The 25,798-nt window shown below is 40.5% G+C and overlaps 2 protein-coding genes across 14 annotated transcripts in view; one reads left to right on the top strand and one right to left on the bottom strand.

Moving 5' to 3' along the window:
* Positions 1–25,798, top strand: part of PIP4K2A (phosphatidylinositol-5-phosphate 4-kinase type 2 alpha) — a 165,774-nt gene that overhangs the window by 13,170 nt on the left and 126,806 nt on the right. The window lies entirely within an intron of this gene.
* Positions 1–25,798, bottom strand: part of ARMC3 (armadillo repeat containing 3) — a 57,694-nt gene that overhangs the window by 2,341 nt on the left and 29,555 nt on the right. For 9 of the 12 annotated variants that reach the window (XM_088654169.1, XM_088654166.1, XM_035129611.3 and 6 more), the window contains exons 10-18: positions 23,620–23,772; positions 23,396–23,501; positions 11,832–12,081; positions 11,094–11,230; positions 10,216–10,384; positions 9,280–9,380; positions 6,974–7,090; positions 4,943–5,026; positions 389–589 (exon numbers count right to left, since the gene is read on the bottom strand). In XM_088654169.1, the coding sequence (XP_088510295.1) occupies positions 389–589; positions 4,943–5,026; positions 6,974–7,090; positions 9,280–9,380; positions 10,216–10,384; positions 11,094–11,230; positions 11,832–12,081; positions 23,396–23,501; positions 23,620–23,772 (1,318 nt within the window). The remainder of the gene's footprint in view (positions 1–388; positions 590–4,942; positions 5,027–6,973; positions 7,091–9,279; positions 9,381–10,215; positions 10,385–11,093; positions 11,231–11,831; positions 12,082–23,395; positions 23,502–23,619; positions 23,773–25,798) is intronic. The other 3 variants (XM_088654172.1, XM_088654174.1, XM_088654173.1) reach the window with 1 other exon arrangement.

Raw genomic sequence — 25,798 nt, 5'->3', positions numbered from 1 at the left:
CAGTCTTGAAACTCCCTCAGCTGTGTCAATTTTGGGCAATTTCCAGGAAAGGCATAAAAATACATTTCTATTTTCAACCTTTAAAACCCTTTCTGAATGTTGGAACTTTTTTTTAAAAGCACCTTTGTATCGTTTAGGCTTTTAAAAGACTATTCCTTTTATTATTTATCAGTCCTATTTTACCTTTCAATTACATGAAATTGAAACCTGTCTTAAGTCTGTTCTGCAGAGAATGTGTAGGACCCACAATACTGAGTAAACAGAGATGAGCTCTTTGTAGGCTTGGTAAAGAAAAGCAGGTCAAAATCTACTATTCAGTAGATTTCTAAATCAATCCCTTAAAATATTTACTTTGAATTCACAGAAAAGACATTGTCCCGATACTCACTGCGCAAGGGCTACAACCTGTTCTTTTGTGGTCGGTAGTGGGAGAATTGTTTTGGAAACCTCAGTAATGTAGTCCACCAAGATGGAATCAACAGGGGGGTACCATAAGACCTTTACAGGAACTTCTTCGACTATTTTAGGCATCACTGGCTCCGGTTCTTCTTCTTTGGGTTTTTCTTCTTCCTTTTTCCCTTTCCCTTTTCTTTTGCAAAAAGCACAGGAGTATTAGGAATGCTTCCCACATGCTCTGATTTAAGTTAAAGTAAACAGGTATGTCAGCTTAGAGGAAAGAAAGAGATATTCTCTCTCTACCCAAGGTGTTTTAATCACCATTAGAATTCCCTGCCTCTTTCCAATGACACCACGTCTAGCCTTATGTTCAAATGGATGTGCCTTTTTGTGTGCTCCCACAAAGGTCCCCACCATCGCCCTTTTCTGGAAAGGCATCCCACCACCACCACCACCACTGCAAAACGGCTAAGATCCTATGTTATTTTCTTGATTGGCCTTTTCCAATATGAACCTGTCTACTTTCTAAGTATAGAAATGGCCCTATTTTGCATCCTACTACTGATGGTACTATGGGGCACGGGTGGTGCTGTGGTCTAAAGAGCCTAGGGCTTGCCAATCAGAAGGTCAGTGGTTCGAATCCTCATGACGGGGTGAGCTCCCATTGCTCGGTCCCAGCTCCTGCCAAGCTAGCAGTTCAAAAGCAAGTCAAATTGCAAGTAGATAAATCTGGCGGGAAGGTAAACGGCATTTCCGTGTGCAGCTCTGGTTCGCCAGAAGTGGCTTAGTCATGCTGACCACCTGACCTGGAAGCTGTATGCCGGCTCCCTCAGCCAGTAAAGCAAGATGAGCGCCGCAACCTCAGAGTTGTTCGCAACTGGACCTAATGGTCAGGGGTCCCTTTACCTTTACCTTTTACTGATGGTACTAGGATGGCATTAACACAGGGCAGTTTCATGTCACCAGAGACACCAAGACTGTGGAAATCCTTGTCACCTGAGGTTTGTATTACCTCCACAAAACAGGCTTTCCAGAATGCAGTTACTGTTCGTATGTGATTAGATGCTAGGAGGATATCTTTATTAGATATTATCCTTTCTTCCTCACATTTGTGAGTTCAGAAGAGTGCCTTCCCTTTGCAGCTTAAAAGGGAAGCTGAGATCAGCTAGTGTTAGCCTTTTTGTTTAAATAATCCAGGATGCTTTAAGGCAGACATAAGACAATATTTTATTTCATCAGAGCTCTGGCCTTGAGAGTTTATTTTTACTTGCTACTCTTTTTATATTTGATGGGCTGCTGTATTCGGTTTATTAATTTAATTTTACTGCTATGTATTTTTTATCGGTTTTAAACCATTTGTTAGCTGCTTTGAAGCCCTATGGGTATAAAAGGCATCTGTTAAAAATTAAAGAATTAAAGAGTCCGTTTGCAGAAACTAGCAAACATGAACCCACCAAATATGCAAGTAGTCCCAAGCCGTCTTTAGAACAAGATGCAGAAAGATCTCTGTTAGCTGGGTGATAGGCGGATAGAGCCACTAACTGCAGTTCCTAGGATTAAAGGGACCTGGAAAAACTGCAACCAAATTAACAAAAATTGCTGCCAGCTGTTTCCATTTATCCTATGAGTTTGCTATTCTGTGTGATCATGAGCACAAGTGTGGCCAGGTATGGTTTTAACCATCTGCATATATTGTTGACAAACGAGTAGAAAATGTGGGACCTCAATAATCGGGAGAAATACTGTGTGAATTACTGGTACTCCTGTGATAGTTGTATTATCGGTATCATAATTCAAAACAGCTGTTATACACTCTGTTCAACCACTTTCATAAATTTCTGAAAGATTACACTGGGGACGAAATGTGTGCATCATGTCCATTGTGGAAGCAGCCTTCACATCTGACGCAGAATTGACAAAAAATCATTTGTGATAGATACCCTGCCTGTTGGGAAATGCTAACATTTTGGAAATCCCAGAATATGAGGTTTTAACTAGTGAAGTCAGCTGCATAAGCTGCATAAAGGAGCTGAATTGTATAGACACTGATGTTTTAAAAACAATACTTCCATTAATCCAAAGGTTTTCCTTTTAAAAAGCAGGAAACTTAAAAGGAAGCAAAAAACCCAAAGTAACCTAAAATAAAAACAAGCCAAACAGCAGTGGAACAACAACAAAATAATCAATAAAGCTGTTTTGCTGGGTTGACACAAAGAAAGCTACTCTAAAGCCACCAAACACAAACATAGATCTGTTTCTCTGCACAGCCTGCATTCATCCTTCCTCCTAGATTTATGCTGCAATCCTTGACACACTTACCTGACAGTAAGTCTCATTGACATTTTATTAACTTACTTCTCTGAGTGGTCATCAATAGGATTGCACTGTTAGCGTCTGAATCTTGCTAGTGAGCTTAGGGAGGATTACCTACTTCTAGCCAAAATGAGGACTTAGTCCTATATAAACTTTGGGAATGCCCTGTGTTCATGGGAAGCTTTTAATGTTTGATGGATTTCTGTATTTTAATATTTTGTTGGAAGCCGCCCAGAGTGGCTGGGGGAACCTGGCCAGATGGGCGGGGTATTATTAATTATTATTATTATTATTATTATTATTATTATTATTATTATTATTATTATCATGCAACTGTGATCCCCATTAAAGGATGCACCATGACCTCAAATGCCAGGGCCATAGACATCAAAGACTTTTTATACAGTGCTGTTAGCCCACCCTGCCAGTCTAGCATGTGCTAAAATCAACCAATATGGTATCTTAGAATAAAAACAAAATTAGTACAAATGGAATCTGTATTTGGAAGAATCTGAAACAGCTGCCTGGATTTCTGAGTGATTGTGGAGTTTAGGGAAAAGGACTGAATACTAGGTCTGAGCATAGCTGCCAAGTTATCCCTTTTTTACAGGGATTTTCCCTTATGCTGAATAGGCTTCCTCGTGAGAAAAGGGAAAACTTGGCAGCTATGGGTCTGAGTAGCCAGACTACAACAAACTACTTCTCCATGTGATCCTGGCATCCTATAGCAATCTCTCAGTGTGGCTTGTGCAAGCACACAGCAATTGATATACTGCAACATTTTCCGGTTTTCTGAGACAAATGCATTAGAGACATTACATTGTGGACTACACAGAAGTGTGATGGAGAATAGCTCTCAACTTCCCCACCAATTCCCATCTTGCTAATGTGATTATTCCTGCTTATTGCTTGCAGCATCATGCCCTAGATGGCAATGGCCAACATCTTACATGAAAGCCAGACTAGCGGATGGTTGCCACATTTTGGCTCAGCTAATTCAAGAGATTTTATTGTGAAGCTTGTTTGGAATGGCTAATCAACTCAGCTGTAACTGGCAGACTCTGCGCCATTGCTAAATATCAGAGAGGCAAGAGTTCCCTAACTCAATCATGTATGACCTTTGTTGTAATAACTTCACAGAATGGCAGCTGTCTCCCTCAGAGCCCATGGTTACTTTCAAGGAAAGGGTATAGCAACCACCTAAAAATAATCCTGGATTATGCCTGAACAAAGTGTTCATCGTTATTAATAAGGCTCACTGTACAAGTGCCACTTTGCATATCAATTTCTGTACAGTTGTACCTTGGTTGTCGAATGCCCTGGAACTTTGATGTTTTGGTTCCCAAATGCAGCAAATGCAGTGATTGTTCCTGTTTGTGAATATTCTTTTGGAACCCGAAAGGCCGACAGGGCTTCCGCAGCTTCTGATTGGCTGCAGAAGCTTCCTGCAGCCAATCAGAAGCCATGATTTGGTTTTCGAATGTTTCGGAAGTCAAATGGACTTCTGGAACGGATTCCGTTCGACTTCCAAGGTATGACTGTACTTGCCATAAACATTCAAGGCACATCCTTAAGATAAACAGTATGGCATTCATTCAGTACATGATGACACTTTACTGGGCTGTCTTCACAAAATCAAATCAGTTAGCTTTCCTATTCTAACTTTGTAGATGGGTTTGGAGTTGAGGATCTACACAGCCATTTCAACTCTAGGACTACGTGAATCTAGAAAAGTCCAGAGGCTTCAAGGGATGTTTCAAACATTATGCATTTATTTTGTTGTGTATATATATGTGGTGGACACATGCTAGAAACTCAGATTTGGCTTCATGTGTACATACATATAGTACACCCCCCAAGCAAATGTGCTACCTATACAGGAAATTTCTCATGGCCCAAGGAACACAGGAAACTCTGGCCTCTGTGTGATATCAGAACGCTGCGAGGTAGCACCATAATACACTGAAGACTAATCATGGTACAGGCTTGATTTAGAAACTTGTTTTTATTATCTGTAATCATATATTTTACCCATGCTTATCCCTTGGCTCCATTTCTCTCCCCTTCCCTTTGTCTGTTTTTAGGTTGGAAACCCCTTGGGGTATAAACTTTATAAAGCACCATGTATATAGATGGTGTTATAGTATAACTAAATAGTAGTAGTAGTAGTAGTAGTAGTAGTAGTAATAGTTTCAAGCTTCTACACTTTAGCTCTTAATAAGAATAAAAGTACCTCGATCCTTTCTCTCTACCACCTCCTTTACTGATTGAAGAAGACCGTCCTGGAGATTCTGGCTTCTCCTTCTCCTCGACTGAGCTATAGAAATTACAAAGTAATTTCCCATTTCTCCTTGACTTCTACAAGGCATAGACATTCTTACGGTGTTGTGCACACATTACATAGAGAGGAGTGGCAGTGATGTTAAAAACCTCCGGTTATCCTCAGACAAAACCAAAGGCAAAATAAAAAGTATGTGGTTCATTGTGGAACACTAACACTAATACTAACAAAGATACTGCACCCACTAGCAGAGAAGAGGGGGGCGGGGGGAGCGTGCTGCCCCCGGCAGCGCAATCCCGGTGGGGTGCCATCGCAGCTGCCCCACACCCAGGCTGTGCGCCACGCCCCTGCAGGCAGCGTGCCACGCCCCCAGGACACACGTCACGCACCTGTGGGCTGCACGCCACGCCCCTGGGACACGCACCACGCACCTGCGAGTGGCGTGCCACGTCTCTGGGACACGCGCCAGCCATGCCCACACCTGCTCTCCGCCCCCCCCCGTGCCGGAGCATGAAGCTCCGCCACTGGTAGCACCTTCATAAGGAATGCATTCAAGGTGGCCAGCTGCTGGTAAATTAGCATGCTGGTTAATAAAAAGTTTCCTCCCTGCATTTAACCTTATTCCCCCATTTGTTAAATACTAAGCAAGCAAGCAAGCAAGCAAACAAACAAAAACAGAAAAAGCAGTAACTTATTACCAAGCACAATAGCAGAATAAATACTTATTTACAATGAACTGGATCCAGACTAATTTAGTTGCACTTAGGTCCTACTGAAATCAATATAAAAAGTTATTAATGATGAACATGTCCATTGATTTAAATGGGAGCTATTACATTGATTTCTCTGCAAAACAGTGCAACATTATACATGTCTACTCAGTAGTAAACTCCACTAAGTTCAATGGGATTTATTTCCAGGTAAGAGAGTATGGAACCTGTGGCCCTTCTAGGGTTGCTAACCTACAACTCACATCATCCCTAACTGTTGACTATGTTTGCTAGGGCTGATGGGAGTTGGAGTCCATTGTTATCTAGAAAGCCACAGATCTGCCACCCCTGTTGTATAGGATTGTGACCTTAGATTGGATCCAACCCTATTAATTCACTGGACATTTTAAATCAAATATAAAAATTAGAAGACTGGCTTATAGAAGCATATAGTCAGTAGCAATCAAAACCAGATGTTACTGGCAATAAGGAACAGAGATAAAGTTTTTGTAAGAATGGCGAAAAAATTTCATTTCATGCTTGAATGCAGATCTGCGTTGGGGGAAATATACATGACTGTTGATGGCATTGTTATTTCACACTTCTTTCATTATAATGTATATTATTATATATAAATCATGTTGTGCAGTTGTCTTAAGCGATTACATTAGAAGCGGGAAATCAGAAGGACTATATCTGCGGAATCAAGAATTCATGCAGGAAGCTACAGGGATTGTGAAATATTTATTGGTGGGTTGGATGTCATATATATATTGTCCTTATTACAAGTGGGTTGGTAGATCTCACTTACTGTTGCATACAATTTATAAGGGTTTCCTCTGCTTAGCACAGATTTTGTTTTTGTTTTTCAAATAATATTTATTAATTTTCAAACATTTCAATCACAAAAACAAAAAACAAGAAGCAGAAAATAAAAATAAAACATAAACAAAAGAGAAAAAGAAAGAAAAATATATCAATTCAGATTTTGGATAAATGGTGTTTAAATGTTGTATGATTAGTTTCAGTCCTTTAAAACTGCACACTGCCCTGCATACCTTGGCAGGAAGGTGGTATATAAATGCAATGAATGAATGAATTGAATGACTTTTCAAATTTTACTCTCTTGTTCTGGTTTCAAATGCTAACCAGGGAGATGCATGTTTAGTTGGTCTAAACATACTCATTTTCACCTAATTCAGAACAGTTTTCATCAAGTTTAGAATTTGTTACACCCAGAGGGAAACCGTGATTCCAAAGCTCAAATACATACCTAGCTCTTTCTCTACTAATTTTTCTGTTAGTACTACTGCTGGAGGGTCCAATTCGGCTGCTAAGACCCTCTTGTGGTGATTTTTCATCTGTTGCAACAGGAGGAGCTGTGAGTTCACTGGAACAATAAAGGACGCTACGCTGTTGCTGCACACCATCATATCAGACAAATAAGTATTTTTCCCACATAACAGAATAAAATATAATCTGTACAAAAAAGTAGAAGTGCGTATCACATGGGGTGCGAAGGAGCATGCCTGAAGACAGGGATGCCTACCCTTTTTCAATCAATGGGCCACACGCCTGCTGTAGATATGGCCAAAATGGCCAACAGCCACTGCTTTACACAGATGTGCATGTGCACCCAAACCCTTGCCACATTTACAGCACAGGTACAGACCACACACACATTGCACAGATAGGCAGGCAAGTACGCACACCACATTTAGATGGCCCCCTGCAAAGGTGCCAATTCTAAGGAGCTCAGATGCTTTCAGCCTCCCCCAAAATATTTTTGGGGGCCCCGCCCCAAAAACTGACTATGCTGATCCGCCCCAGCCTCCACCATCACCGTCATTGGAGAGCACATGTAAGACCCCCGACTGCCCACCCACCTCCCTCTGTCCTGGGGCCCCCTCCTTCCTTCCCTCCCCTCTGCATCCCCTGCCTAGAGCTAGCACCCCACGAGCCCCCACCATGGAGGGGACTTGGATACTGGCACCTGCTGGCATCTGGACGGGGAGAGGAGATTTAAGTGGTCATGAAAAATGGAGGAGTATTCCTTCCTGAGCTCTAAGCCCTATTTGCAACAGTTACTGTTGCAAGAAGGCCCTGGAGCACAAGAAAGAGGGAGTGGTGCTGTGAAAGAAGGAGAAGAAGCATCTTTCAAAGTAAATCAAGGTAGAGGCACCCAATTTTTTGATTGCTGAACAAATGCTGGGTTATCACCTGGGGACCCCTCAACAGAAGAGATTTTTTGTTTTGTTTTTAAAAGCAAAATTATTGGGGGTTACAAAAATACTCTTGGCAGTCAGCTCCAGCACACAGGCTAGCCAACCCCTATCCTAAGAGTAGACTAGGTGGTGTGTCAGCAGGAAAAAGCCTGTTGAAGTACATAGGACTGGACTGAGGATGTGTGTAACCTTCAAAGAGGGATGCAACTAGAGGCATTCCTTTCTTGTCATGGTCTGCACCCCTGCCATTCTATTCACTTTCCCCCTTTTTTAGGTTCTGTGTTTTCCCTCTTATCTTTTCCACTTCTATGTATTCCTGTTCCTATTTTCAGTCTTTCCTGGGACATTTTCTTCTGTTTGCAAGATGGCTTCAACTTAAACTGCAGGTGTTGAGAAAGTTGCTTAAAAACCCCCAATGCACAACAAGGCTTTGGCTAAAATGTGATGTTATTACAAATGTTCAGTAAGATAGAGGGCGGCAATCTTCAATACAATTGGACTGAGTATAGTGATGGAAAAATGCAATCTAAGTCACTCCATAAGTGCCAGGCCAGGATTGATGTGTACTTTGTTTGTTTGTTTGTTTATTGAATTTCTATGCTGCCCTTCAATTGAGGATTGCAGGTGGCTCACAATATTAAAATAGTAGAGAGCTGGTGGTTGCAGACATTGGAAGCCCCAAGGCTAATGACAGGAAAGAAGCTTCTGCCTAACTGGTTGTGTTGAATATTGTGCAAGAGACTACTAAGGGTTTGGTACATGTCTGGTGCCCCCACCCCAAGGCTATGGTCATCTCATTTGATGGAACTAGAATGGGGTACTCTCTTAAACATGTCATTTAGTGGCTGATGGTTAAGGTGCTGCAGTTGGTAATTGAATATTTTTAAACACCTGGATCTCAGAATGAAAATGTCATGAATATTATTGTACAACATAGCTAAGGGTGTGCACATGCCCCCAGTTCAACCTTTGGCATTTCCAATTAAAAGAATCAGGTAGCAGGTGATAAGAAAGACCTCTGCCTGAGATGCTGGAGAGATATTGTCTGCCAGAGTAAACAAAACTGGGCTAGATGGGCTAATAGCCTGAACTGATATAAAAGACAGCTTCCTAAATTCCTAGCATAATTAAAAGTTATAAAACCAAAATTTTCCACAAATTGTAGATAGTTGGTACCCTTCTGTGAGTGAAAAGGCTCTTGATCCAGATAGGTTTGCTAATGGAAGAGGAAGGAAGGGAATGTTTGCTGATTTCCCCTCCCTACAAAACAAACATCTCCCAGAAATCTTTTTCGCAGGGTCCTCAATCTCGTGTAACATGCAATACAGGTCACAGTAGTGTTTAACAGACTCACAGTTCTGGTGTTTTAGAATTTACTAAGATTATAGCCCGATGATCATTAAGCTCCTGAGCACTGAGTTCCTCCAGTGACAGTAGTTTTACACCTGGTTTTACCTATGTAGGAAGATTAGAATGAAGCACAAGATGTAAGTCAATGTAGGTTTCAAGGAAACTCAACTGCCTCTATGTGAGCCACCAAAACTGTTAATCTTGCCTGGCTGCTCAGAGCATAAGAGCATTGGCTCAGGGAGCGTGCGGACAGATGGGCTCCTAGCCACCCCAAGCCAGAGGGGGCCAACCTAACAAACCCCTAGGTATGACCCTGACTGGAGCAGGCATAGCAGACTTTAGGGTTTGTAAACTCTAATTTATATCTAAGGCCCACCAAGGTCAGAGCTAGAATGAGTATCAGTCCTGGAGTGGGTGTTTCTCAGCATACTGCCATGAATGGGCTGCCAACCAAGACTGACTGCCTCATGCATCCCCTCCCTACACCCTGTGCTGTCATTTGAGCTGCAATTGCCTGGAAGCCATTTGAAGCTGGGTAGTTGCCATTTTTTATGCCTCACTGCACTGCAACTTGCCAGCCCATCAGCTAATGGAAGTATAATGGGTTGTTTCATGTACCGTGTTTCTCCGAAAATAAGCCATACCCCGAAAATAATCCATACCCCGAAAATAAGCCATAGTGATAGGCAGTTTAACCTTGTAGGTTAAACTGTACCATACTTAATAATAATAATAAAGACATCCCCTGAAAATAAGCCACCGTGGGGTTTTTTTGAGGAAAAATAAATATAAGACGGTGTCTTATTTTTGGAGAAACATGGTATGTGAAGTCTTAGCTTGGAAAAAATTTGGGGCATTATTTATACATAGGGTTTATAAATAGAGCAAGAAGATGGGCAACAGCCCTCTGACGAGTTTAACATACTAAAAGTAAACTTACTTGTCCAAAGTCATAGAACCCATCTGTTATTATGTTGCTGGATGTTAAAAAACCCATTTGGCTATATTTCTGTGGAAGGTTGTGATCAAGTATTTTATCCAAAGCTGCATCACTGAAGTTGTTTTTGCGCCCAATGGACAAGTTAATTTCTTCAAGAATATCTAAAGCACTGTTCCAGAAACAGAAGTACACAATAAAAAGGGTTCTTTGTACTCTAACCCATTTAAAAACATCTTATTCTACTCTGATATAATGCCTATTAATATCTGATCTAGCCTGATCCGTTATGGCAAAGAGACTCATTCTGCAATTAGTTATGTCTGTTTGAGTTCTCTGTATAGTAGAACTAAGCCTTTTCTAGTTCTCTGTATAGTAAGACCACTGTATAACAGTTACAGTGGTGCAAAACTGTGCCTGAATAAGCTGTGAAATAATTTATCTCAAACAGAATTCAAGAAATTAAAAATACGTCTCTATGTACAATAGTGAAATTCTCAGAGCAGGGATCCTTATGTAGTCAAAACACCTGTACACATGGAGGTGGTTATCAGGAGGCTTGCAAAACTGCCAGGGTTTGCAGAAGTAAAAAAAAAAAGTATTCAGGAGGAAAAAAATCTGTGGGTATGTGGGTGTGAGAGAGGGGGGCATGCAGGCAGAATGAAAAACCATTAAGATTGAGCACGTTCAGGCACATAATGCTGGTTGTTGGTAGGAGGGAAATGTAAACTAAGGGAAGTGAGAATGTAATGGAGTATCCTGAAGAAGGGCATGGCCAGCTGACTAGAACCCTGAACAGGAGCATTACACACACTTGTAAATTCATTATTACAAGTTCTACAGTCACCATTAACAGTCACTCTGGGATTCCTACTACTCACCCTAGCCTGGTCATTGCAGCAGCGGTTGGATCATCAGCTGCACAAACCATAACAGCCCAACAGGCATTTCTTCGGACTTCATCATGTTTAGAATATAGGAGCTTAATAAGAGGGTCAAGCCCTCCTGAATTCCGTAACTAAAAAAGAAAAAAAAGATACATTGCTTGCTTGTCAAATGATACATTCTTTCAAGTAGGAATATTGTCCACTGTAGACAGCACTTGGCAACACTTTAGGCTGAAAAATGAAGCTTATGTTTGCACTGTGTTTGCTTCTCAGAACAAACTGAAGCAGAATAAATCCACCACCAGTACTGTATTAATTGTGTCAAGAGCATGCTGAAGAATACACTTGCAATAAAACACCAGTCCCTGGTGAGGCTCCATTGATATCCCTCATATGAAGAAACCAGAGATTGAAATGGGATCTTCTGTATACAAAAGCATAAGCTTCAATATGGAGCCATTAGCCCACCTCTAGTTTGCTTCATTCATATTCACACACCCCACACAAAAAACTTGCATAGTGCACCATGGTAAAATTTCCCTGCACAAATTTTATATACTGTAACAAAGACAGCACATATTTGGCTCCTAATTTTTATATAAGAACCACAAACTAGATCTTTTCTAGGAAGCATAATAAATGCACTGATTCAAGAAAGCCGCACAAAGCAAAAGGTACCAGAGTTCCCCCATCGTGATTTTCAAAGCAGATGCTGCATTGCATGTACCTCACCTCAGTCCTGGCATCAGCATCACAACCAACTGCAGCCACGGTAAGAGCTGCTCGGCTTTGCACTATGCTGTTGGTGGAATGCAGTGGTTCTACAATTGCCGTCATAATACCGTGGCTCTGGATGCTGACACGCAGAGGCTCCTGGGTGGCCAGGTTGGTGAGAACAGTAGCAGCACTTGCAACGACCCCATCTCTCTTAGAACTCAGAAGGTTGATCAGTGGCTCAATACCATCAGCTTCTGCCACTGCACTAGAAAAAGGGATAAAAAGGGGACATCCCCAAAGCTATTTTAATTTTTAAGCTGAGGAAAGAAAGCATCCTTAACGTATCTCTTTATAAGCCATGTCAATTGCTTATGCTAGCATTTAGAAATTAGCAAGATGCTCGTGTGTATTGAGGCTGAAACATTTACAGCACATACATACATGTTTCCTGAGATGTCCAATCGAGCTCAAGTAAGTGTGCACAGGATGTGCCATTTCCATTTCTAACACTACCCTTCATTCTGAACTTACCTATCAGTAGTGCAGTCTAAGCAGAGGAATTCTTTTTGCATGCATGTATATTATTATTTTTGTAAAGAACATAAGCCATATGCCCAACTGAGTATCATTTCATAGTCATTTTATAGTAGGCTCATCTGTTTGTTAAACAAAACTTGGCAGAAGTGTTAGCATAGGAAATATACAGATGGAAATCTCAGTTGTCCATGTGCTCTGCTATTTATATCGTTGCCGTTAAGCACCAACCTCTACATGCTTACTCTGAATTAAGCCATAGAAAGGGTGTTTAGGACTACAGTCTTACAGGGAAGGACTGGTAATTTTTAGTCAGAGGTAAGGATCACTGAGCACAATGGATTGGAGCCATAGGGCACAATTATATACTAAGCTTAAGTGAGCAATCCTATACTTCCTGGGTGGGTGGCTGAGGTGCCATAGGATGTTTCACTTTCTGTGGGTGAAGAGGGGAGGTTCACAGGCAGAAACCTCTGCAGTGCAACAGCTGTTGCTCTATTGGCTGGTGGTGCTTCAAAGGCAGTACAACCGTAAACAGGGCATTCTGGGGATAGATCAGGGCAAGACTCAGATCTACTGAATTCAAAGCCCCCTTGTTCCTCTGACATGGCCCTGAAAGGGGCAAATAGCACACCAGCTCTGGATCTTATTTTCTCAATTGGGGGGGAGGTATTAGAAGCATAGCTGCCAAGTTTTCCCTTTTCTCGCGAGGAAGCCTATTCAGTATAAGGGAATTTCCCTTTAAAAAAGGGATAACTTGGCAGCTATGATTAGAAGACCCAGTTGGTGTGTGTGGAAATTCCACCCTACAACTTCTGCCCTGGCCATTGTGAACCATCAGAGCTTAGGAAGTAGCAGTTTCTCCCTTTTAGGATTGCTCTGTTAATGAAATTTTAATCTTCAGCCATCAAATGAAAAAAAAACAGTCACTGGTCCATGGTTGCTATTAATATTCCCCCATTTCAAATCAAGTAAATTTGTTAAATTTACTTATAACACTTTTATCTGAAAATACTTTCCTGAATGGAGGCAGGGTAGAATTCCCACTTACAATGTGGACTCACTAGAAGTCTGTGAGTCATAGTGACTTTAGAAGGCATGATTTTGAAAAGAAAAAACCAGTAGTCCGTCTCAGATTAATTTTGACTACACTAGCCAGCAGAGGCTTTCTAGGATAGGGATATTTCCCAGTTCTATGTGGAGATGGCAAGTGTTGAACCTAAGACCTTTGCATACGGAACATGTGCTCCGCCACTCAATTACATCCTCAGTTTTTAGGATGCCCATACTCATGCTGATGCAACGAGGACTCGTATTTTAAAGATCCAAGGTCCTGATCCTGAATATTTGGAAATATGGATTAGGGTTAGGATATAAGACTGTTTCTTTTTCACAACTCTTTGGTAGTCCCACCTATAAGAATGTGGTCCTCTGGGTCAGAATAGTGGGATCTTCTAGAAGCTTGATGGGTCTTTTTCTTCTAGCTTTAATGAAAATTAAAATTTAGTCATTTTGAACCTCCCAATCTTCAGAGTCTTACAAAATTAAAGGAGGAATTCTGTGTCCAGTGTTTTGAGCCAAAAGTATAACTTGGCATTCTTTTATACAAAGACAATAAGCAAATATGTCCCACAGCAGCTGGTATTTGGCTGCTGCTGCTGATTAACACCTTATACCGTTTTTTAAATGTGTTTGTGGGAGGGGTAGGTGTATTATTGGTTTGTGGGGTTTTTGTTCTTGTTTTTTAACATATTTTTTGTTTTTATATTTTTATGTTGTGCACTGCCCTAAATGTATTCATTCGTATTTAGGGTGCCATCAGATTCTTCTTTATTGTTGCTGCGAGAGACTAACATAGCTTATCCCTCTGCGATATTGGCATACGCTTTGTGTTAAGTTCTGCAGGCTGTCACTAGGGGTCAGTGTTAAGTCACACATTACTACAACAGATACCGGTACTAGCTAGTAGTTTATTCCAGATCTCAAGCACAGAAGTATCACTTAAGGAACGGTAAGTTTATGGAGAAAACATAACATTATATATATAAAAAATCTCAAATTATCTTTTAAAAACAAGCTTCAGTAGAATATTCACAATTTAGATATAAACTCAACAAGAATGTTGTCTGCAGTAGCATTATCTCTGTTTTATCTGATTCAACAAGCCATATGCCACTTGTAGTCCTACTTGTGGGGGAAGAGTTTAATTTGCTGTTTGGTGGTTGCACTTGGCTGATGCTACTCATAAGGCATTTCCTGAAATCTCCAATGATGTTTGAGGCATTTCTGATGAACGCACAGTTTATATTTGCATTTTGGTACAAGGGGATAGCTTTATGACTGTGTGCTCAATAAATACTGAAGGTCTGAAATGAAATTGATAGCCTGTAGCTAAGGCTGAAGGAGAAGAGTTTGTATTACACCATTGATACCATCCAGTCTAATGACTTGATGACTCTTACACCAACAGGAATATCTTGTAAGAAACTGTCGTGAAAATTTATTCTGGTATGTCTTTGTTCTTCTGATAAAGTGGCATTCCTGTAAGTCCTCTTCCATTCTACATGTGCAAACAGCATGGGATTCCCAATAATTATGGTGATGTGGCTATTCTAGCTGCTGCATTCAAACAAAAGACAGTCCTCAGATCAATGGGACACCAAAAGATGATAGAATTTCATTTGTTTTGAAATAATTTCCGCTATGTTCGATCTGTGATAAACTGTATAAACAGATATATCCAGAATTGTCTATACTAAACTCTTGGCAAATTAAAGTCAGCTTTCTGTTACTTTTGCAGTAATGATTTCTGAAATGAAGTTTGGAATTTTAAACATGGAAAGACTAGGTAGGCTCCCATAAATGAGTTATGTGGGCATACTGAATGTTGCACATGATTCAGCTTATCAATTTGTGTTAGCCACTGAGCATAGCAATACCAAATATTGTGAATACAAATACAGTGAATTCAACTTGGCACAACATATTGTTGCATGCAACCCCAATCTCCAAGTGGTGCGATATTCCACAGGTTTCAGGTGCTTATCTAGGATCTGTGTTTCCTTTTGAGATAAGGCACAGTTGCCATACGTCCAAAATTTCCTGGACATAACCAGTATTCAGCCCTTGTAAACAGCGTCCAGGCAGAAATTGCTGAAATGTCTGTGAAAATCCACATGCATGGCAGCCCATGTGATTGTCATTTAAAATAGCTCAAAAACCTCAGGTTCTTGCGATTTTGCCTAAAAAGGCTAAAAAACATTTGTGTCTGGATTTTCACTTTTTGAAATATGGCAACCCTATACAGTGGGGACTTTGGTGTTTTTCTGGTATATGGTTTATTTACACAAAAGTACAACTTGATCCTATGATGGAGAGATTCACAGCATTAACACCCCCAAAGTATCTTGTTTCTCCCATAGCTGCAGCCTTGGATCCAGACATTGCTCTTTGACTCTGTAGCTTGCTGCTTTACTTCTAGGTCACATCACTCCAAACTGTCAACACTAAACTCTAGCTTCATCCGTCTAACTAACCATGAGTCCAGACTCTAAAATTAATTAACTGTATAAACCACTCATTCCTGTCCCTGTGTCAAAATTTATATAGTAAGCAGGAAATTGACTTTTTGCTAATGAAACACTGTTAAGCTCCATATCTAAAAGTGATACAAATAATACAACTTAAGAACTAATTCAGGTCAGTTCTTCCTTAATACTTATGTGACAGTCAGTGTTTTCTCAAAATATTTCAAAGAATTAAAACAAAAACAAAACCCTGACACAACAAACTAATGAAACAAAGTCATTTATTCCAGTATCCTTTGTGTAGTGAAGAGTGTACAGTGGTAACTTGTTACCAAGAATAATTAATATTTATGGCTGTAATTTAAATCCAGTATAATATTAACCTAATCTTTGTTTTACAGAAGCTGCTTATGTTGGCAGGTTTTGGGAGCTTGTTAAAATATAAATAGCACTTAGAAGGCAGCTACTTGCCTTATTTTACATTTAACAACTTGTATAATATATATATTGTGTATTAATAAATAAGTTAACATATGGTTCAACCTCAATAAAAGTGGGACCAGTAGAGCAGAATGACCAATAGATGGCAGTAATACTGTAAATTAATGTCCAGCCTATTAAACCAGTGGTTTGTTTCAATAGTGAACTGCTGGTACCATTTTGATTATTTTATAATTGGATTGATGGGAAATCAACCAGCACACACAAGTTTACTGAAGAGATGCTCATGGACTTTGCAGCAGTAACATGAGTGCCTCCTTGGGGTCAGATTTTCAGTCAAGCTTTTATCTGAAACAGAGATGGAAAACATGAGCCTAGCTCATGTTTTTCTACAGCCTAGCTCACATTTACCTTTTCCTTTCTTGGCTTTCTAAAAATCCACCTTTCATTTTAGAGGCTGAAATTTCTTTGAAAATGTGGCTCTGGACATTCAGGCTTATGTTTTCCTTTGCTTATGCTTGCTTTAGCTCAGGGGTTCCCAACAAAATTTTCTCGAGGACCCCTCATCGAGCCACTATTGTGACAAGGACCCCCATTAATTCCTAATCCTAAAATTAAAAAGTGAGAGCCAAATTAAGAGTCTTTTTATATTTTATATTTATACGTTTTTTACAGTTACAACAGAGTACTCCATCAGTATACTCCATCAGCCTACTGCCTTTGTCGTTTTAACGAACCACTTTTTAACCAACGGTCCATTTTTAACTACGCGAACTGTAGCTTCCGTGAAAAACAACGCTTTGTTTACAAACACTACTGTTTTGCATAGAGGCAGCGCGCGCCAGGGAGGAGGGAGGGGAATGGAGAAGACAGGGTACCTGCGCAGTAGCGCACAAATGAAGCCGACGCGCGCAAAGCATCTTGGGGAGGTGAGCGTTAGTAGAATGTGCGTGCTGCCTCTTTGCAAAACAGTAGTGTTTGTAAAGCGTCACCTAACGGCATACAGCAGAACTACTGCCTCTATCTAATTCTAGTTTTGCGCTAGACTCTGCTCATGTAGGAAGTGGCCAAAACAAAAAATCTGTTATCATACGAAATATATTTAATATATTTTTTATTCTAATAGCATCTTGCGGACCCCTCTGGCATAGCTCGTGGACCCCTGGGGGTCCCCGGACCACCTGTTGGGAACCACTGCTTTAGCTAATACATAGCAAGCCATGTTATGTTACTATAACCAAAGGAGCAACCTATGGTAGGCAAGTAGGACTGTACAAGTCCTTTGCATCCTGTACCGAAAACATTGTTCTATACACAGATCTGTGATACTTTAAACATGCTTGAAACAACAAAATAGGCATCTTCTTTAAAAAAAACAACCTGATACAGATTAGTCAGGAGAGAATATGATCTTAGGATGAAGTGACTTCTCTCCCAACAGACAAATGTTTAAGCTTGAAAACATTTTACCATCATTAATACATGGTTGTTTCCCTCAGGACAGGCAAAGTCTGGTTAGAGAGAGATGTTGTTAGCACACATTGGCCTGGTTCACACGCAACATGTAAGTCAAGGTGTGTTTAGTTTAACCAGCAAACCAAGATCTTAAGCCATTGTTTGTTGTTGGCTTATGAAACTTGCCTTGTTATAGTTATGGCTTTTTATTACAGGCAAACTCAGCATGGTTTGTTTGCTCACCCTGTGTCAGATGCCTGCCAAACAATGGCAAAAAGGTACCAAAAAAGGCCACTATTAAAGTGAAGCAGGTATCTCTGCCACTTTGTCCAAAGAACCCACTCCTAACTCTGCCTAGCAACAGGCATCTTTCCCTATCCTGCTTCTCCATTACAGCCCATTCTTCACAAGACAGACAGCTTTGTTTTGTAGCTGCTGTCCAATAGCAGAAAGTTTGAAATGACTACAACCCAGTACTCCCTACTAAATCTAAAGTGGGATGTAAGCAGCAAACTGAAATGTTCAGTACACACTGATACTCTGTTGTTGTTGTTTAGTTGTGTCCAACTCTTCGTGACCCCATGGACCAGAGCACGCCAGGCACTCCTGTCTTCCACTGCTTCCCGCAGTTTGGTCAGACTCATGTTGGTGGCTTCGAGAACACTGTCCAACCATCTCGTCCTCTGTCGTCCCCTTCTCCTTGTGCCCTCAATCTTTCCCAACATCAGGGTTTTTTCCAGGGAGTCTTCTCTTCTCATGAGGTGGCCAAAGTATTGGAGCCTCAGCTTCAGGTTTTGTCCTTCCAGTGAGCACTCAGGGCTGATTTCCTTCAGAATGGATAGGTTTGATCTTCTTGCAGTCCATGGGACTCTCAAGAGTCTCCTCCAGCACCATAATTCAAAAGCATCAATTCTTCGGCGATCAGCCTTCTTTATGGTCCAGCTCTCACTTCCATACATCACTACTGGGAAAACCATAGCTTTAACTATACGGACCTCTGTCAGCAAGGTGATGTCTCTGCTTTTTAAGATGCTGTCTAGGTTTGTCATTGGTTTTCACCCAAGAAGCAGGCATCTTTTAATTTTGTGACTCTAGTCTACCTTATTAACTTGTAGCAAACACACACACACCTGGGAAGGTTAAGAAAGTTCAAACTCCTTATGGCATCCTGATTTGCTATCCACATTGTGGCCTGAAGTCTCAGTTCTGTTTTCACAAACCCAGGAACAATATTCCCTGACTTTGGTGGCCTGGAGTTGTTACTTGCATTCGGTATATGCTTCTAGAGATAGGCTTGCCAGACTTCATATTGGGGTTTTGAGATATTGCTTCCCATGTTATCCATTTTCTGGCATAAAGCACAACCTAAAGGGTGGTTTGATCAACAGCAAAGACCCTACAGTATGGGCTGCAAATAGTTTTTAACACAGACTGCCTTCCTGACTGAGGAGCAATCACAAGATACCTAATACATGTACTGTAGTTGTTTGACTCTGAACAGATGGCCTCCCAGAGATTAAAGACTTAATTCTGGTCAGATGAGGAGTTGTGGTGTGCATATATTTGTGGATCTCATCTCCTGTACTCTCACATGAGAGGCACTCTCACACTGGTTTCAGAAAGATATTATTTTTACTTGGCTCTCTATGGAGATGCACCAGTGAAGCGACCACTATATTATCACCCAGTGCAAGGAGAAAATTAATGTCTTCAAGAAGTTCAATGATGTCACTACTCACCACCCAAGGTGATGCCTTTTTATGAAAAATTGGCAACCATCCTTTTCAATAGAAAATGTATGACTCCAGGCTACACTGTGAATAGTGGTATCAGTGTTCCAGAATAGACCCAAACCAACCAAAGAGGCTACATTTAAGCAAATCTCATCAGTCATGCTAAGAACACCTGGCCAGTAAAGGTGGATGCCTTCACCCGGTCCAGGAACAGGTGCCAACTCTGCCAAGGCCAAAACTTTCAAGCACCCCCCTCTTCCTTGGGCTGCCACAATGTCTTCAGGAATAATCTGTGCTTGCTTAGACCGGGGGTAGTCCCTGCATCCTCACCTCATCCTCATTTATAACATGTTCTGGCTGCTCTACAGCAGTGCTAAGTGGACAGAAGCAGCTTAGAATGACCACCTGTAGGCATCAAGCAGCACAAGGTCACCCCAAAATCCTTCACCAACTCTGATGAGTCACTGATACCAATAACAGAAGTCCAGTCCTCATGACACCTCCACTCTCTCTGTGTACAAAGGCCACTGATACCCATCAAGGTAACAACAGTCCTCCAAAATTAAGGATTTACTGCTCCTTTCATTTCCATCCAAGATGTCAGGGACGAGCCAGTGGTTTCCAGTTCCCCAGAAGGAGGGGGAGACCTGGGAGTGGAAGAGGAGGTGCGCAAGGGGGAGGGAGAGAATGAGGAAGAGGCAGGAAGGGTTAGAGAGCCAGGGAGTTCACAGGAAATGCAAGGGTTAAGCTCCAGCTCAGAATGGGGGGGAGTTCACCCCAGCCCTAGAGAGATGAGAGCGGAGAACGTGCAAGAAGAGGAGTGAAACTCCAGTTGTTGGAGGGGCAAGTGCAGTCCTCAACAGAGATCGAACTGAGTAACTCTGATGGGTGATTATTATGTGCTAATGACCTGTTGTAAATACTGTAAATAAAGCCATAAAAACGCCAGAAAAGTCTCTTGGTGATTGCTGTGAAGAGAGGAAGCCCCGGCAACCCCTGACACAAGAGGAAGACCAGGTTGAGGAGATGGTTTCTGCAGTGGGTACAATTAACAGAGAGAAGATTTATGTTCATCGAGAATGTGCAGAGAGAAGGCAGATTATAGTTCAAGCAGCTGTATGCTCCCTAAGAATAAGTGATTGTAGCTGAAGTGATGGCGACCTGCATGGAGAGGACACAGACATGAAGGAGAATTTGTTGACACCAAAGAAGTGCACTCTAGTGAAGGATAAAGAAGAAGCTACCTATGAGTTCCTATCACCACTATTCATTTCTGTACTGCTATTACAGTGCTTTTTATGCCTTTGGAAGTGCAACAGTGTACTGTACCCTGTTTCTCATATTTTAAGACATACCCATAAAATAAGCCATAGCAGGATTTTTAAGCATTCAAGGAATATAAGCCATACCCCGAAAATAAGACATAGTGATAGGCACAGCAGCAATGCCGGCCGCGGCAGGAGGAGGAGGAAAAAAATAAGACATCCCTTGAAAATAAGCCATAGTGTGTTTTTTTGAGGAAAAAATAAATATAAGACGTGTCTTATAATATGAGAAACACGGTACTATTAACTCCAGTTAGTGAATTCACAACCAGATAGCATGGGAGAAAGGAGACAACATGGAGAAGACATTGCTTCTTCTTAAAAGCAGGCTGAAAGTTATCATATCCTGCATATGACCAGAAAAAACTGCCACAGCTCCCATTCCTCACTGCCATAACCAAACTGCTACTACATTACTGCCCCTTTCCAGTTTCTGAGGCACACTGTACATGGGCCAGTAAATAAAAACTTCACACACATTTACAGCATGGCCACATACCACAATAAGAATGACTAGATGGGGAAAGGTGACATGCCCAGGACCTCAAGACTCTAGCAGCTGGATATCATTGAAGCCCAGCATCAAATCCTTCATCTTCCCCAAATGGGATTTGGGAGAGCATCTACATCAGCCCACCCTCTTGAGGGTTGGTTTTTACAGGACAGCATTGTACCAATCAACTTTACAATTGTTTTCCAACTTGAGAGCTGAGCAAAGCAATTCCAGCAGGCTTGGGCCTTAGAGGCCAATACCTGGGTTCTTTATATGTGAGCCTAGCTACAATTGACATTAACTGAAGAGCTACAAGAAAGGAGTATCAGAGTCAATATCTACTGCATTTTTTCAGAAAACAGAAAAGTGGGTTGATGACTACACATGATGAATGATGTTTCGTCTGGTAATGTTAAATTAATGTCAGTGGCTATTAGAGCCGAGTGAATAATTTGTGACATGAAATGTATCCGATGAATTATGTCTCTCTTCATGGAATATCTATGAGCCAATCACTTTCTCCATTTCATTCATTATTTGAGATACTCCAAGAAACGTTTCGCAAATTTCATTGCTTTAAGTCTTTTGACATTTGAACTACCTTGCTCATTTGCGATTGTTCATGTAAGGCACATATGGTTTTATTTCTGACTGAGTGAACACAGCCCTTATAATCTGGATACAGATGGAAATAAATGAAGGAGAAAAAATGTATATGTATGTGCCTATGTGAGTATGTATGCCTACAACTTTTTTTAAAATGAAATTTCATGCTTAACTCAAGATGAACACACCTAAAACAAGTTCAGTTCATAAATCCTGATCAACTGTTGACTGGTCAGTGTAATCAATGCTGTTAGTTTCTCATAAAATTCTCTAAACGACCATCCAAAATGCTGCTTTATAGGCACATTCAGTCAACCAAGGCAGCAATCCACACCATTTGACTCTGTTTCCCCCTTCTTTTGTGGAATAGCTTGCAATGAGGGACGGAAGAAGAGAAATAACTAGTTCTAAAAGGACTACCAAGTGGAAAGTTAGTATTGAATTGAACTTAATTCCCTAACTTTGTTATACACGGTTATGTGTATATGCACCATATATTACTCTGATTGACACCCTAGTATGAAACCAATAGCTTCAATAGAAACAGTCTGCACTGTCAACAAGATTCCTAAACAACAGAAGATGAACATCAATAGTATCTTCCCTCCTGCAGCAAAAAACTATTTAAGATAAAGTTAACCCATGCCCATGGTCTTCACCCTGTTTGGAGATCCCTGTGGCCAATTTTTTTATGACATTCAAGTTCAATTACACATTTTAATGCAACATAGCCCATTTTATTTATAACCCACCTTCCTTTCATCATTAAATCCAAGGTGGCAAACGTGGTTCCCAGGCAGTCACCTATCCAGGCACTGACTAGATGTCTACCTGCAAAGCTTCAGCAAGGTGATACCTTAATATATATTCAAACCATATTGTGTAATTCCATGTGGAAATAAATGTTTAGATATGGGGTTTGATCCAGACTTCTGGATGTGTCATGCCTGTGCACAGGGATTTCCCCTTATCCCTTGTCACATGTTCACAGCTGCATGTGCTACATCCCACACTAGCTCATTTCAGGGAATGGGGACCTCCCAATCTAGCCCACCAGCTTTATTCAGCCAAGAAATGCTTCAGTATCAGAAAGGAAATTCCTAAAGCACTGATCTTTAGGAGAGCTATAAAATGTTTCATGAACTCCCCCCCCCCATGTTTTTTTTAGCCTTGTTTTCTAAAAACTTCCCAGATCACTGATGCACATCAGGAAACATACATATTATTTCCAGGTTTCTTACAAAAACACCTAGCTGGTTTCACACACTACCCTGGAGTTGCATATAAATAGTCAAGAAAAATGATGGTAAAACTTTGACAATGGTCTATTCAGTGAATAGCACAGGAGCCAGGATGTAAAGCAAAATGGAGGTAACAGGACAATATGCCACCTAGAAATTTCACAGAGGTAAAATATATGTCCTGATAAATGTGTCGAATAATTCTTTATTCCTCTTGAGCTTACCTTGCATTGGCAGGGTGAGCTGTTGTCAGATTAACTAGAGCAGTAGCAGCAGCTTCCTTTACCTCTTCATTGTCGCTGCTTAGCAACTGAACTAGCTGGGGAATTCCTTTGGAAAAATAATAATAATTGTATGTATGCAGTCTCAAATTAGCCATGGCAAAACTGCAGATTGGTAAATATTTTCTTACGGATCATAAGTTCTACCTCCACCATAACCGATTTACCTAGAGTTCCAATGGTTTGTTTGCTAGCTAAATTCTCACACATAGCAGCGATTGCTTGAGAAGCAGCTATTTTAGTTCCATCGTTATCGGTTCCCAAAAGGGTGACTAGACATTTTTCAACTTCTTGTTCATTCAGGATTTTTCTGTTTTCAGCTGCGTATAAAGAAGAACAACAATATTAATAATCGGCAACGTCAAATATTAAATAGGAAGGGGAACAAAAGATCAAATTTTAATGCAGATTATGTTGCTAGCAAACGTTTCTTTCCATTCAGCACAACATCAAAACAGTGTATTAAAATGCACTAATAAAGTGTCATACCCTTAAGCAGCACACAGAACCACACACTAACTTGGTTAAGTTTGCTGAAATATCGGAGCTTTTAAAGCAGGCCAAAGAGATGCATTTCACTTACCAGCAATAAGCACGTGAGCTAATAACAATCCATTTTGTTCCCTTTAAAAACAACAACCCTGAATTTATGCGGAATCAGAACACGCATGTCCCACTTCCTGGCAATATATTCTCACTAAGGGGTGCTAATACGTAGGAGCTATGTACATGAAAAATTAAAGAAGTCAGTTTTTGAGTGGAGATGTATATCTGACAGTTGCTGTATAAATCAAATCAGCGCATACACTAGCTACCATGGGATGGTAGTTTAAAAAGTGCATCATGCCTTTTTCACCGATTCATACACTTAATTCCTATCTAGACCAACAGGAAGAAGACTGTGAATGCTCCCTGCTTCATCACTAGAGACAAAACACTGGGGTGAATGCTCCACAGTTTGACATCATTGCAATTCACATGTGGGTGTCACAGTGAGGACAAGCCCACAGATTCCCCCATTCAGGGCCCATTTGCAATTGAAGAAATGGTTACACTCTGAATGTTGCAGCATAACAGTTTGCCTTTTCAGTACAAAATTAAGGTTTTATTGAATGCTGCAGCTCTGCACAAGGCAAGGGGAAGCAAGATGTGGAAGTGTTCCGCTCACACACATAACATCATGCAGCTTATGAGAATTTATATAACCTAACTTATTCTTTTACCTTAATATGAGAAATATCCCCTGAATCATAGGTTTATCTTATAACCCTCACCTTGTTTGGTTAGCTTTCAACAGCCATACAAAATTAGTGCACTAAAGTGACAGACAAATATACTCCAAAGAAATATTATACTATGTGCCTCATAAAGCTGCCCAAAGCAAGAAAGCCCTTGTTGGCAGAGTTTTGTATATCTGAACTGCTCCCTTTCATGTTTATTCAAAGGAATACTTAAGCACTTACATAACCTTAAGCAGACAGCCGATGTGCTAAGTCCTATTGACAAGTAGCTAAAAGGATCAAGGCTTAGATTTAAATTTATACTTGTTCTATTTTGGAAACGGAGAAATGTCACCTAAAAGAGTTTTTATAGCAAAAAATGAACCTTTCCTTCAGCTTAAATATATTTACTTTATATAGTGTGTTTAATAATAAAAGTTAAGGAAGTTCAACATATTATTAAGCAGTCTGGTTACTTTTTTAAAGTCCAAAATGTACATATTTATATTTGATTAACTGTTCAGAACATTCATAGCAAAAGCTAGACTAGAAATAAAAGGCATTAGAAATCTAGCTGTTTCACTTTCTCAATTTTGCACCTTAAAAGGTGTGCCCTTTCATATGCAGTTTGATGGAGGAGATGTTTTGTGTTTGTGGTTTTTTTGCTTGTTTTGTTTTACAGGATTCAAATGTTTCTGGGAGAATTCTAAACAAAAGCAGACACAAGTTTTGCCACATCACTGACATGTAACCGCAAACACTCTAGAGATGGCATTAATTGGGATTACAAATTGGCTTGACACATAATGGACTTTGCCCCCGGCTTGATCCTTGCCAAACTTGTGTGTAATCCCTGGTAATGGTCTCTAGGGGGGGGTGTCTCCATACTTCAGTCATTTGTTTTTGATAAAGCGAGTTCGATGTCCCTTAGTACCTGGAACAAAAGTGTTTATTATTCTGACTATTTCCTAAAAAGAAGGTACAATCTAGTTTTAATAATAATAATAATAATAATAATAATAATAATAATAATAATAATAAACAACCACACATTAGATATAAAACATATTTAAATTCTGCATAAGGGGAAATAATGTTTGCTTTAATTGTTGAAAGAGAAAATGAA

The sequence above is a fragment of the Zootoca vivipara genome, chromosome 11 (genome assembly GCF_965207765.1).
Source record: "Zootoca vivipara chromosome 11, rZooViv2.hap1.1, whole genome shotgun sequence".
Classification (NCBI taxonomy): Eukaryota; Metazoa; Chordata; class Lepidosauria; order Squamata; family Lacertidae; genus Zootoca; species Zootoca vivipara.
This window is presented reverse-complemented; position numbering and strand designations above follow the sequence as displayed.